The sequence below is a fragment of the Lynx rufus genome, unplaced genomic scaffold, assembly GCF_022079265.1.
Source record: "Lynx rufus isolate CCGP_SWC_20201006 ecotype Redwood Valley unplaced genomic scaffold, mLynRuf1.p SCAF_9, whole genome shotgun sequence".
NCBI classification, from domain to species: domain Eukaryota; kingdom Metazoa; phylum Chordata; class Mammalia; order Carnivora; family Felidae; genus Lynx; species Lynx rufus.
In genome coordinates, this window is record NW_025814897.1 from 87,348,439 (window position 1) to 87,361,699 (window position 13,261).

At 42.3% G+C, this 13,261-nt stretch overlaps 1 protein-coding gene across 3 annotated transcripts in view; it reads left to right on the plus strand.

Moving 5' to 3' along the window:
- The first annotated feature begins 1,178 nt into the window (after nucleotides 1-1,178).
- The window catches only part of TCP11L1 (t-complex 11 like 1), a 35,086-nt gene continuing 23,003 nt past the window's right edge, over nucleotides 1,179-13,261 (plus strand). Inside the window, exons 1-2 of one of the 3 annotated variants that reach the window (XM_047071307.1) lie at nucleotides 1,179-1,265; nucleotides 4,063-4,249. In XM_047071307.1, coding sequence (XP_046927263.1) covers nucleotides 4,087-4,249 — 163 coding nt within the window. In that variant the 5' untranslated portion in view covers nucleotides 1,179-1,265; nucleotides 4,063-4,086. Of the gene's footprint in view, nucleotides 1,266-1,477; nucleotides 1,555-4,062; nucleotides 4,250-13,261 lie in introns of those variants that run through there. The other 2 variants (XM_047071308.1, XM_047071309.1) reach the window with 2 other exon arrangements.

The following is a 13,261-nucleotide window of genomic DNA, read 5'->3' on the forward strand; positions in this document are numbered from 1 at the left end:
CAGCTGTCATCCCAAAAAGTGCCTTCAATGTCCAGCACCCATCAACCTTCCCCACCCCCCTCCCATCAACCCTCAGTTTTCTCTGTAGTTAAGAGTCTCTTATGGTTTGCCTCCCTCTCTGTAACTTATTTTTCCTTCCCTTCCCCTATGGTCTTCTGTTAAGTTTCTCAAGTTACACATTTGAGTGAAAACGTGATAATTGTCTTTCTCTGACTTCACTCAGCAGAATACCCTCCAGTTCCATCCACATTTTTGCAAATGGCAAGATTTCATTCTTTTATCATTGCCAAGTAGTATTCCATTGTATAATATATACCACATTTCCTTTATCCATTCAAGCATGATATTTTTTCCCTTCTAAAACACAGTTCATAAAACACCCAAAGTCCTTACTGTTTCTGTACCTACACCAAGTGGAACCCTCATGGAAACTGCCCCCTGCCTGGTGTCTTTTCAGGACTGAAGTCTTGCTTTTCCTATGGACAAGTGTGGCATCCGCTTGGATAAAAGAGATGACCTCAAAACCAAAGTGAGTCTGTGCCATTAAAGTGAGGCTTGGCTACCTAGGTGGTGGGCGTGACGTTTTGTTTGTTTGTTTGTTTCTTAACAGCCCAAATTGGAGGGGGATGATAAATTATGTGCACCTAGAAGACATGATGGTAATGTTTAAATTTGAAAACCCGGGCGGGGAAGGCTTTGAATGAGGTTGTGAATGAGCGGCCTATCGCTTTCTTTCACTTGACAGACTCCGTGCCAGCTCTACCACGCGTTCCTCTCCCGTCTTACACTCTCTCAGAGGCGCCCGCCGTTCTGTACGGAAACATGGCGCCGCCCGCCGTGGGGCGGGCACCTCCAGGTCCCGAGCCACCGCCCACTGTGCCCCCTCCGCAGACCCGGAGCCCACCTCTCGCATCTACATACGGAAACAGGGCGCCTCCTAGACTGAACCACCTCTCACTAAGCACCTTGGGTCCGGACAGGGCCGCGCCTCCCGCCTTTCCGTACAGAAACATGGCGCCGCCCTGCGTGGGGCGGGCGCCTCCCGGCTAAAAGGCTGCCTCCCCCTTCCCGACGCTTGAGGAACGGCCGCTTTGGCCGCTACCCACCGGAGTCGGGTAGGGAGGACGGCCCTCAGCGCGGCGAGGGATGCGGCCTCGGAAGGACAGAGGCTGAAGCGTCCCGTGCTCGCCGCTCATCGCTCCGCGCCTCCTCCCGTCTCATTCCCGGCCGGAGCGGCAGGAGGGAGCACGCCGACTCCGCGGCAGGTGAGGGAAGCGGGCGCGGAGGCTGGCAGCCCTGCGGGGCCCGCACGGGAGGCGTGAGGTGGAAACCACAGGCATTTCTTCGCCTCCTCCGGGGAGGTCGGGTCCCGGTGCTGTCGGGTGGAGGCGACGGAGTGGCAGGGACGGCGGCGTGTTGCGGCGTAGGACGGCCTTTGTCCCACCCCTCGAGGCCGTGCTCAAAGCGCACCCCGCTTCCATCGCTTGCTGCTGGCCCGCCGCCACTCCCTCGCCGGCCTGAACAGTTGTTTACAACGGAATCTGGACGCTGAGAGTGAGTGACACTGGGTGCCAGAGGAAGCGGTTCCCGGCATCGGTGGACAGACCCTCTTTACTTTGCTGAAAGACCCTTTCTGGTGGGGAGTCTCTTGTGGCAGCTGGGGCCCGGCATGTAGCTCGGATAGAAGGTCTCTAGGGCAAGTGCGAGAATGCTCCTACCCTCGGTTCCCTTCTGAGGCGGAGCAGGAGTTAGTGATTGTTGAATGAATGAGCACGCTGTAAGCAATAAATGGTTCCTTGCTGCATCCTGTAGCCCTATAAATATAGCTTCCATTTGTGGAAAGCTTGTAGTGTGCCAGCTGCTGTTATGCACGTTCTGTCGTCTGATCTTCCCCCAAATCGAAGAAGTGGGTAGCTGCGTTTTACAGATGAGGAAACTGAAGTTTCACAGTTAGTAAAGAGCCAGAATTGGAACCCAGGTATGTTGAGGCCAACGCCCATCCTTCCCACAAACGCTGACATCACAGAGATGACACAGCTGTCAACAAACACTTACTGGGTATCTGTTTGGAAGATATACGGATGGAGCATATGTGGGAAATATGGTTGGTCTTGGGCATTAAGAAGTTAAAAATCTAGGTGAAGAGTTTTGTTGTTGTTGTTTTTTTTAATAAAACTAGCAATTTTCCAATCTTGCCCCAACTCATCTTTCCCTCTTCATCACCTGCCACTTGTTCTTCTGTTTATTTTCGTGTGCCTTCACGTGTGCCCTTTGAGTGACATGCCTCCCTTTTCACCTTTTCTCTCCCACTCCGGACATATTTTAATTGGACGAAATCCTGCTCTTTCCAAAAAAAAAAAACAGCTCAAATGTCACCTTTTCCGGGAAGGTTATCCCAACTCCTTACAGGCAGAATTAGTTTCTCCCTCTACTATGTTCCCGTAGTGGTTTCATAATGCCATCAAGGCTTCAGTTTCGCTCTATTTCTTTGTAAGCATGTCTCCCCCTCCAGACCTATTTAAATAAGTATATTTTGAATTGGATCTAAGGCTATGGTGCATGCTAGACACGCAGCAACTAGCCCTACAAGAGTTCAGAGAAAGGTGCAAACACTGTGGGGAAGTGTCCTAAGAGGAGTAGGACTTGAGCAGAATCTTAAAAGGATGGGGTTAGTTTACTGAGCTGAGTATTAGAGACCCAGAAAGCGTGCCTTCCTCCTCACCGTGCAGAATGAGTTACTTCATCCTTTCTGAGCTCATTCTCAGCATGTGAAGAGGATAAAATTAGAAGTGTATTTGTTTGTCCTTTCTCAGAGAATATGCTGGCAATGTTGTCTTTTGGATCTTGGAGCATTTCCAGAGCCTGATAGGATTTAGGACAGAGGAGATGGGTGTCTGGGGTGGGATGTTGGAAGGTAAGAGGGAACTGTATTAAAGAAACCTTCATATTAATAATACAGGCCTAAAAAAAATAATACAGGCCTGGAAATGTCAATTCCAGTAACTTCATTCTATTTAATGGAGGGATCTGAAATTTTAGATAATTATATCAAATGATTCTTCTCTGTCTAATGGGCAAAAGAGAGTCTGCCAGACCTTTTCGAAGCTGCCAACATTTCTTTTGATCCCTGGATTACCCTCCAGGTGTATAATAAAGTCTAATTAGCGTTTATGAAAATGTTTTGTGATCTCCAAGTGTTGATGATACAAATGCTAATTATTTTCAGTATTCTTGTGAATGCAGAAACATTGTGTCTGTCTTCTCCCTTAATTAGGAACACCTTAGGAAGAGAAAACTCTAGGAAAAAAAACTCGGGGAGAAAAGAACTTGACAAAAACTTGTATGGTAAAAAGAGGCTAGTATTCCAGGCCTTTTTTAACTGGCCCAAACCAACACGTTAAGTATTATTCCTGTTCTAACCAGCAACTAAAAAAATTAAAACCCCACCCAACCCCATACATCGTGGTTGTTTGCAACTTCCTACTTACCATCTTTTCCTGCCGGCTGACAAGTTAATAAAAATATTGGCCCCATACATTATTCCTAAATGCTTCATATGCTTCTACCTTCTATGTGTCAGCCCCCAGTATCTTATCCACATAACAGGATCAGAGAACCAGCTCCATGGTCCAGTGTATTCAACTGGAAGCCCAAGTTAAAAGCATGATTTCCAAAGGCTTTTCCTCTCCGCTCTCAGGAAAGAAAGGAAAGAATTGAAGAATTGAATCACTCTTTGATCAAAATAGAAGCAGGCAGTTTATAGTGTTATCTTCCAACAGTGTAAGATCCTGGTTTTGACTTAGGAGTGGGACAAAAATACTCAAACCTGTCACTCTATCTGAGGTACAGGTCCATGAATTTGATAAATTGTAAGTGTCATTTTACAGGTATCTGTTTAATCATTGAGGTAGAATATGATAGCTGGATAAGATCTTTGCAAGCCCACTCATTATTACACATGAGAAATGGAAACCCAAAGAGAATAAATGATTTGCCCAAAGTCAACTGCCAGTTAGTAACAGAGCTAGAACATTTTGGTTCACTTTTTTTTTTCTTTCCTAGGAAAGTGAATAAACTTAATTGAGAATGTCTGAAAACCCTGACAAGCCCAATATAAATGAAGCAGGAGAGTCAAAATCAAGTGATTCTGAACAAGGCCTTGAAGATGCTGTGGAAGGTTCTGATGAAGCTTTACAGAAAAATATAAAGTCGGGCTCTCCCAGCACCCAAAGAATGCAAAGACCTCACTGTAAGCAAATTTAACTTTGGTTAGAAGGAATATTATCATTGTTTTTCAGGTGATATTTTGGTTAGGCTTCCTTATACTTGTGACCCTGAGCTGGGTTCTTATCATATGAGAACATTGCCAATAACCAGCATTTAAGAATAGCAAGTTTCTCAACTGGCAGCCTAGTCACTTGTGGGTTTTCAGTTGCTTGAGAAATTAAAGTTTTAGAATAATGTCCAGAATATTTCTGTCTTCCTCTAGTGTCAGTGACCTTCCACTTTCTCTGAATTGCTTTGAGAACTAGGAGGGTGGAGTGCAAATTGTAGCTTTAATTAAAAAAGCATTTGAAAAGTCTCAGGCAGGTTCCAGCCAGGACTGTGCTCGTGCAGGCTAAAAAAGGTTTTGAATGTGAGTGAGGTCACCACACCCTAACTTCACTGCCTGGGGGCTTAGTTCCCACGAGGTTGAGGGGATTCAGTTTGCGGAATGTATGGTGAAGTCATTTCAGATCCCTGACTGGGAGCGGGCCTCACTGATGAAAGGGTGGCAATTTCCACAAGTATTCCCAGCAGTTGCCCCAACTCCTGTCTTTTATTAAGAATACTTAAGCTTTTTGAAGTGGGTCCAAAAAATGAAAGTTTTAAGAGGGAGTGTCATAGTCTAAGAATGTCAGTGCTGATGTTATCTCTTTAAAGTGTAGATGATGGGTAGTTCTGCATATTTGAAAGAAGTATGAACATTTTTTGGGTTTGAGGTGTGTTTCTTTTAAAATGTTCAAAGCCCTTCTCAGGTAATTTATTAGTCCCCATAATATTCTTTTCACTTTTATTATTTTTTTAAATTAAGTACGCTTAATTACTTAACGTGGGGCTTGAACTCCGACTCGGAGAACAAGAATTACATGCTCTGCTGACTGAGCCAGCCGGGTGCCCCTTAACATAGTATTCTTATAGCAAACATTAGTAGGCCCCATTTTATTGTGGCTTAGTATCACATAGATTTTGATGGATGTATATCTAGGTTCATCCCAGCACACAAAGTATACAAAGACCTCAGTACAAGCAAATACGACCTTTGGTCCTCTTGGTCTCCAATATGTATACTTAGAAAGCTTCTCGGGGCGCCTGGGTGGCTCAGTCGGTTAAGCATCCGACTTCAGCTCAGGTCATGATCTCGTAGTTTGTGAGTTCAAGCCCCGCGTCAGGCTCTGTGCTGACAGCTCAGAGCCTGGAGCCTGTTTCAGATTCTGTGTCTCCCTCTCTCTCTCTGACCCTCCCCCATTCATGCTCTGTCTCTCTCTGTCTCAAAAATAAATAAACGTTAAAAAAAAAGCTTCTGTTTTCCCATTTTTACTTATTTTTTTATTTTTTTACTTTTTATTTATTTGTTTTTAAGATTTTATCTTTAAGTAACCTCTATACCCGATGTGGGACTCAAACTTACAACTCCGAGATCAAGAGTTGTATGCTGTACTGACTGAGCCAGCCAGGCATCTCTGTTTGTTTGTTTGTTTGTTTATTGCTTATTATTTATTATTTTTTAAGTAGGCTCCAGGCCCAATGTGGGGCTTGAACTCGCAACTCTGAGATCAAGAGTCACATGCTCTACTGACTGAGCCAGTCAGCCTCCCCTGTTTTCTCATTTTTAAAATGAGGAAAATACACTTATCTCTTAGATGGTTGTAAAGATTAAATGAATTCATGTAAAGCACTTAGAACAATGCTTGGCATCTAATAAATGTTCAATAAATATTGTTAATACTACATGTCATCTGTTGCATTTAAAGATACCAGGACTGATTGCTGTAATATAGATGAAGATGGCCAACATGATGGTTTTATCACTACAGTTCCTGATAAAGGAGGACCTTTGGTTTAGATCTTTAGTCATTCTTTAATTGATGGCTTTGCCTTTGGCATCCTTTCAGTCTAATGGCATGACTCCAAATTAATATCAAGTCAACACTAGACTACATTCATTATCTTTGACTGTATGTAGGTATGTCCTTAAGGCAAGAGTCCTTACGCTGGGACCCATGATAAGTGTTAGGGGATCCAGGAACAGCCAAAAAAGTTTATCAATATTTGTGTGCATATGCATTTTTCTAGGAAGAAGGTTATGGAAGATTTAATTAAATTCTCAAAGAAGTCCATACCAAAACAGAATATAAAATCAGTGCCGTAAAATATTCCTCTGGCTTCCTTGCTCTTTCTCCTTATAATAATAGGTAGGCACAGGGCTGTGGTAAAGCTCAGGCCCCACAGCCTGGGGGCCACATCAAGAAGCATCACTGTACATATACAGCATAAATAAGAATTTATAAAGTATGAAATCATCTCTGCAGACTTTTTTTTCCAAACTGTGTAAATGAGTAGCTACTGAGTTTCTAGTAACTCTAAAATCCCTTCTGGAATTCTACAAATTAAAATGTAAATAGCAAAGAGACAACCTTTAGTCTTGCAAGTTATAATAGAGTAATATTTTAAGGGTAGAATTGCTATTGGTAACTATGATATTGTGATTAATAATAAGAAATATATTTGGTCTTTGTCCAGTTTCTGGCATAGAGCGCCTTTGGAATTTCCTAAGTGCTATAAGCGTGTCTTTTGTTATGTTAATGAGGCGACTTTTGGAAAGCACCTAGGTAACCTAATGATGGGGGCTGGTTGCCAGGGGACCCAGCCCTGTGATTAGAGGGTTGGAACTTTCAGTCCCATCCCCCAGCCTTCAGCATGGGGAGAGGAGGGGGTTGGAGGTCGAATCAATTGCCCCTGGCCAGTGATTTAATCAATCATGCCTATATAATGAAGCCTCCATAAAAACCCAAAAGGACTGTGTTTGGAGAGCTTCCAGGTTGGTGAATACACAGTGGGTGGTGCTGGGAGAGCGGTGCGCACCCTCAGGGCAGGGAAGCCCTGCACCCTTTCCCCATACTTTGCCCTTATGCATCTCTTCATCTGGCTGCTTCTGAGTTAATATCTTTTTATACTAAACCAGTAAACCTGGTAAGTAGAATGTTTCTCTGAGTTCTGGGAGCCACTCTAGCAAATCAAACCCAAGGAGGGAGTCATCAGAACCTCTGGTCTATAGCACCCATGACCGCCTGGACTTGCAACTAGGGCAGTTTTGTAGAACTGAACCCTTAACCTGTGGGGTCTCACAGTATCTCCAGGTAGATAGTGTCAAAACTCAATTGAATTGTAGGACACCCAGCTGGTTTCTGACAACTGTTTGGTAGTGTTGGGGGGAAGCACCTCACCCCGCCCCTGTACACATTGGGATTTGGGTGCAGAACCTTCAGTAAGTGATACAGAATATTGAAAAAGGACCAGTGGCTTCCTTGTAGGAATTGGCTGGCACTAGTCCGAGGTGGTGCTTTGATTCTAAAAGATAATCTGTTCTGTAAACATAGAGATGTTTACATCTCTAAAAGTAAAGATCAGTCAGCTGCAAATTAATGTCTCCCCTGAGATTCTCTACTTCCATATACTCTGCTCACAAAGCCTGTTCTGTTCTGGTGTTTAATCACCTTTTGACCAGTAGAAGATGCTGTATTCAGATGAAAAACTTCACATTGTTATCCCAGTTAATATTTGCCATTTAGCATTTTGGTTTATTAAATCAGGTCTTTGTGAGTTTAATTAGTATATCCCAGTCATCCTTAGATAAATGGATGGCACAAGTTCTTAATTTTTTTTTAAGCCTATTTATTTAGGTACTCTCCACACTCAGTATGGGGCTTGATCTCGCAACCCCGAGCCAGCCAGCTGCCCGTAAGTTATTACATTTTTTTTAAATGTTTATTTGTGAGAGAGAGAGAGAGATAGATAGTGGGAGCAGGGGAAGGGCAGAGAGAGAGACACACACAGAGAATCCGAAGCAGGCTCCTGGCTCTGAGCTGTTAGTACAGAGCTTTACACAGGGCTCGAACTCACGAGTGGTGAGATCATGACCTGAGCCGAAGTCGTACATTTAACCGACTGAGCCACCCAGGTGCCCCTAAGTTCCTATATTTTTAAAGCTCATGACTAGACTTTGAGTTATAGTGTCTCTGTGTTTAGTCAGTGAGTCAGTATTTATTGAATGCGGGGCGCCCGGATGGCTCACTCGGCTCTTGATTTCAGCTCAGGTAATGATCCCAGGGTGGTGAGATTGAGCCCCGCATCAGGCTCCTTGCTGGGCAGTGCTGGGCATGGAGCCTGCTTAAGATTCTCTCTCTCTGCCTGCCCCTCTGCCCTTCCTCCACTTGCGCTCTCTCTCTTTCTCTCAAAAACAGTATTTTTTTCTATTGAATGAATATTATGTATCAGGGATACAGCAGTGAGTCAGGCCTGCAAGGTCTCTTACCTCATGGAGCTTGCAGTGTAGTGAAGAAGACAAAATAACAAGCAATTTCTACAGCACAGTAAGTTCTGTGGATAAACTTTACCCTTGCTTCACTATGCTCCCTCTATAGTAGTTTTGGGTGATATTTGCCATCTGCCATCCATAAATGTCCAACCACTTGTCTGACTAGAAGTGTATCTTTAGAGTGTATGGACTTCTCAGATTACAGAACAACTCAGTAAGGAAAGGTAGAGAGTAGGAACATTCTGAATTAGGTTTTCATTTTATTTTGAATCTATTCACCAGCTTCCCAAAGGGCATGTTTACTTGGTTTGGTTTTCAGTTTCTTTAACAGGGTATCAGTGCACAAATGCTATAAGGGAATCAGCAGCAGCTTTAGCTTTATATTGCATAGTAAAATAAATTCCAGGGTAAAATACATGTGACCTTACCATTTTTTATGGCTCTTATTACAACTCTTCACAGGTTCTCTTCACAAGTTGAAATGAAACCATGTTGTCCACTAAATTGTATATTTGTGTTCTCATGAAATTGGTAAATTTGAGAATTCTGAAAACAAAACAAAAAATCCCACCCACAACCCTGTAATTAGTATGCAGTGACCAGTTTCTGTGTATGTAGACCTGTAACCTATCCTGATCCTATCTTAGAATTGTAGCTTTTAGCTTTTTTGATCAGGTATCCTTCATTAATAAGTTTGATTAAGTAGTCTCTAACTTGGACAGCTCTGTAAATTTTCTTCTTCCTGGTGTCTCATGTTCTTAGCACTTGGTACAAGCTGTTTTATCCCAAGTGTGCCCCAAATCATGAGAACACACTTGTGTATAATTTGGAAGAGTCTCATCTTCTATGGGACATTCCTTTGGTTTTACTGTCTTCTTTTTGCATATTAGGAAATAATGGCTGTGGAAGATTTAAAATGACTTGTTCAAGGTCACATTCAAGAGTCTGGAGGGAGCTGAAATTCTTCCTTCCTCTCTCCCTTGTGTTTCATGACTAGGTAGCATAAAAACACTGTGTATTTATCATTACCCAAATTCCCTAAGTTGTTGAAAAATGGTAAATTAATTGTCAAAACTTGGCGTGTTTCTATTATTTTCATAAATTTAAGATGATTAGACATTTGAAGATTTTTGCAAAAACCAGGGTCAAAACCAAACTTGGAAGCCCTGATGATGGGGCTTTTTTTTTTTTTTAATGTTTATTTATTTTTGAGAGAAAGAGAGAGATCCCTAGAGGGGGAGGGGCAGGGAGAGGGGGACAGAGGATCCAAAGGGGTCTCTGGGCTGACAGCAGTGAGCCCGATACAGGGCTTCAACTTATGAACTGTGAAATCATGACCTGAGCTGAAGTTGGACGCTCAACCGACTGAGCTACCCAGGTGGTCCTTCTGAATCTTTTTTTTTTTTAATTTTTTTTTTAATGTTTATTCATTTTTGAGACAGAGACAAAGCATGAACGGGGGAAGGTCAGAGAGAGAGGGAGACACAGAATCTGAAACAGGCTCCAGGCTCTGAGCTGTCAGCACAGAGCCTGACGTGGGGCTCGAACTCACGGACCTCGAGATCATGACCTGAGCCGAAGTCGGACACCCAACTGACTGAGCCACCCAGGTGCCCCTGAATCTCTTTTTAAGAGATAAGAACTTGGCATGCCTGGCTTGCTCAGTTGGTGGAGTGCATTACTCATGATTTCAAGGTTGTGAGTTTGAGCCCCACATTGGGTGTAGCAATTACTTTAAAAAAAAAAAAAATCTTAAAAGGGATAAGAACTCTATGTAGTTTAATAATTCCTGACGTTTGATGTTGATATATCACAGTGAAAGTTCCATTTTCTGATACATGGTAACAGAAAATATTAGCTTGAATAAATTTAATAGTATATATATATATATATATATATATATATATATCAAATTCCTGCTAAATGTCTTTGAATTTTTTTTAGTTTATCTATTAAATTTTTTTTAATGTTTATTTATTTTTGAGATAGAGAACATGATCAGGGGAGGGGTAGCGAGGGAGAGAGAGAGAGAATCCCAAGCAGGCTCTGTGCTGTCTGTGCAGAGCCTGATGTGGAACTGAAATCCGAAGCTTAACTGGCTGAGCCACTCAGCCTCCCCTGAATTTTTTTTAAGTTTATTTTTTGAGAGAGGGCACAAGCAGAGCAAAAGCCGAGAGGGAGAGAGAGTGAATGCCAAGAAGGCTCTGCACCACCAGCGTAGAGCTCAACGCGGGGCCTGAACTCACAAACCGTGTGATCATGACCTGAGCCAAAACCAGGAATCCGATGGTCAACCAAGTAAGCCTCCAAGTGCCCCCCGCCTTTGAATTTTTAATCAATTTTATTGAGGTAGAATTTATATATAATAAAATTCCATTTTAAGCATGTAATTTGAGTTTTGACAAATGCATTTACAGTTGTGTCACTACTACCACAGTCCTGCCCCTTGACAGTGAATCTTTCCCACTGTCTTCTGGCCTTTGGCAGCCACTTACTTTCTATCTCTATAATTTTGCCCTTTTTATGATTTCAAATAAATGGAATCATACTGTATATAGTCTCTTATCTGACTCTTTAACTTGGGATAATGCTTTTAAGATTCATCTGTGTTTTTGCATGTTGCAACTGGGATTGCTGGGTCATGTGATAAGTGTATGTTTTACTCTATAAGAAACCAAGAGATTGTTTTCCAAAGTGACTGTACCATTTTTTATTTCTACTGTTTGAGACTTCCAACTGCTCTGCCGCTAGGTCAAGACTTGGTTATGATCAGTCTCTTTAATTTTGGCCATTCTATTATGTATGTAGTGGTATCTCAGTGTGGGTATTTTTTTTTTTTTAATGTTTGTTTATTTTTGAGAGAGACAGAGTGTGAGCCGGGGGAGGGGCAGAGAGAGAGGGAGACAGAATCTGAAGCTGGCTCCAGGCTTTGAGCTGTCAGCACAGAGCCTGACACAGGGCTCAAACTCAAGAACCATGAGATCATGACCCGAGCTGTCAGATGCTTAACTGAGCCACCCAGGTGCCCCTCAATGTGGTTTTAATTTGCATTTCCCTGATTATAAAATAAAAGGAAAAACCTACAATGTTCCACCTGTGTGGGGCAAAACCCAGTCCTTCCTCCTGTGTTTTTCTCCCGGGTGCCTGTGTCTCTTTAGTATTCACATAGGTGGGGTGATTTTCCCCCACCAAGTAATTTCCTGTGATACTACCTGAATTCCTATAATTCAACTCAATTCTGACACTATTTATGCAGAGATAACATCAGATCTCACAGGTGAAGGGCTTAGTCCCACACCCATCCCTCCACTTTGGACAATAGTCACAAATCTAGGTTATTACCTGTGCTTTTGACCAACCAGCTATAGATTGGAGATTCTAGCGTCCCTTTCATAAATTCTATTAATTTACTAGAGTGGCTCACAGAACTCAGGGAAACACTTATGTATATCAGTTTATTAAAAGATAAATAAAAATGAACAGCTAGATGAAGAAATATATAGGGTGAGGTCTGGGAGGGTCCTGAGTGCAGGAGCTTCTGACCCTATGGAGTTGGGGTGCATCACCCTCCTGGTATGGATGTGTTGGACAACCTGGAAGCTCTCTGAACCTTCTACTATTGGGACTTTATGGAGGCTTCCTCATGTAGGCATGATCAATTATTAACTCCATTTTCAGCCCTAAGTATGGAATCCTCTCTGGAGGATAGGGCTGAAAATTCCAACCTTCTAATCATGGCTTGGTCTTTCTAGTGACCCACCCCCATCCAGAAGCCATCCAGGAGCTCAGAGTCATCTCAGGAGAACAAAATATGCTGCTAGTGCTTATCGCTTAGGGATTAAGAAAGGTTTTAGGAGCCCAGTGTTAGGGAGGGGGTCAAAAGCCAAATATTAAAACAAGAGATGCACCTAGTGTTCTTATCACTTAGGAAATTATAAGGGTTCTAGGAGTTTTGTGCCAGGAACCAGGGTCAGAGAACAATATGTATATTTTCTGTTATCTCTCACTGATGACTAATGATGTTGAGCATCTGTTCTTGGCCTGTTGTGTATCTATCTGCTTGAGAGAAATGTCCAGACTTTTTGTCTACTTTTTGCTGGTTGTCTATTATTATAAGAGTTCTTAATATGTTCTGGATACAAGTCCTTTATCAGATTTGTGTTTTGCATATATTTTCTCCTATCTGGCATGCCTTTTATATTCTTTTTAGGAGTCTTACACAGAACAAAAGTTTTAAATTTTGGTAAAGCACAATTTATCAATTTTTTTCTCTTTTATGTTGAGTTTTTTGTATCTTACTCTAAGAAATTTTGCCTAACTCAAGGTAGATTTCACCTGTGCTTTCTCCTAGAAGTTTTACAGGTTTAGCTCTTGTATTTAGGTCTGTGGTCCATTTTGAATTTGTTTTTTACTTATCTTGTTCAGTAAGGGTTGAGGATCATTCTTTTCCATACAGATAGCTAATTGTGTCAACACCATTTCTTGCTTATTGACCACATGTACACGTATGTGTGTATGTATGTATGTATCAGTCTATTTCTAGGTCCTCTGTTCACTTGCTCTGTATATCTGTCTTCATGCCAGAAACACACGGTCTCAATTGTTGCAGTTTTATCGTTAAGTCTCGAAATTAGTTTAAGTCCTGCAACTTTATTCTTTTTTCAAAAAAGTTTCCACTTGTCT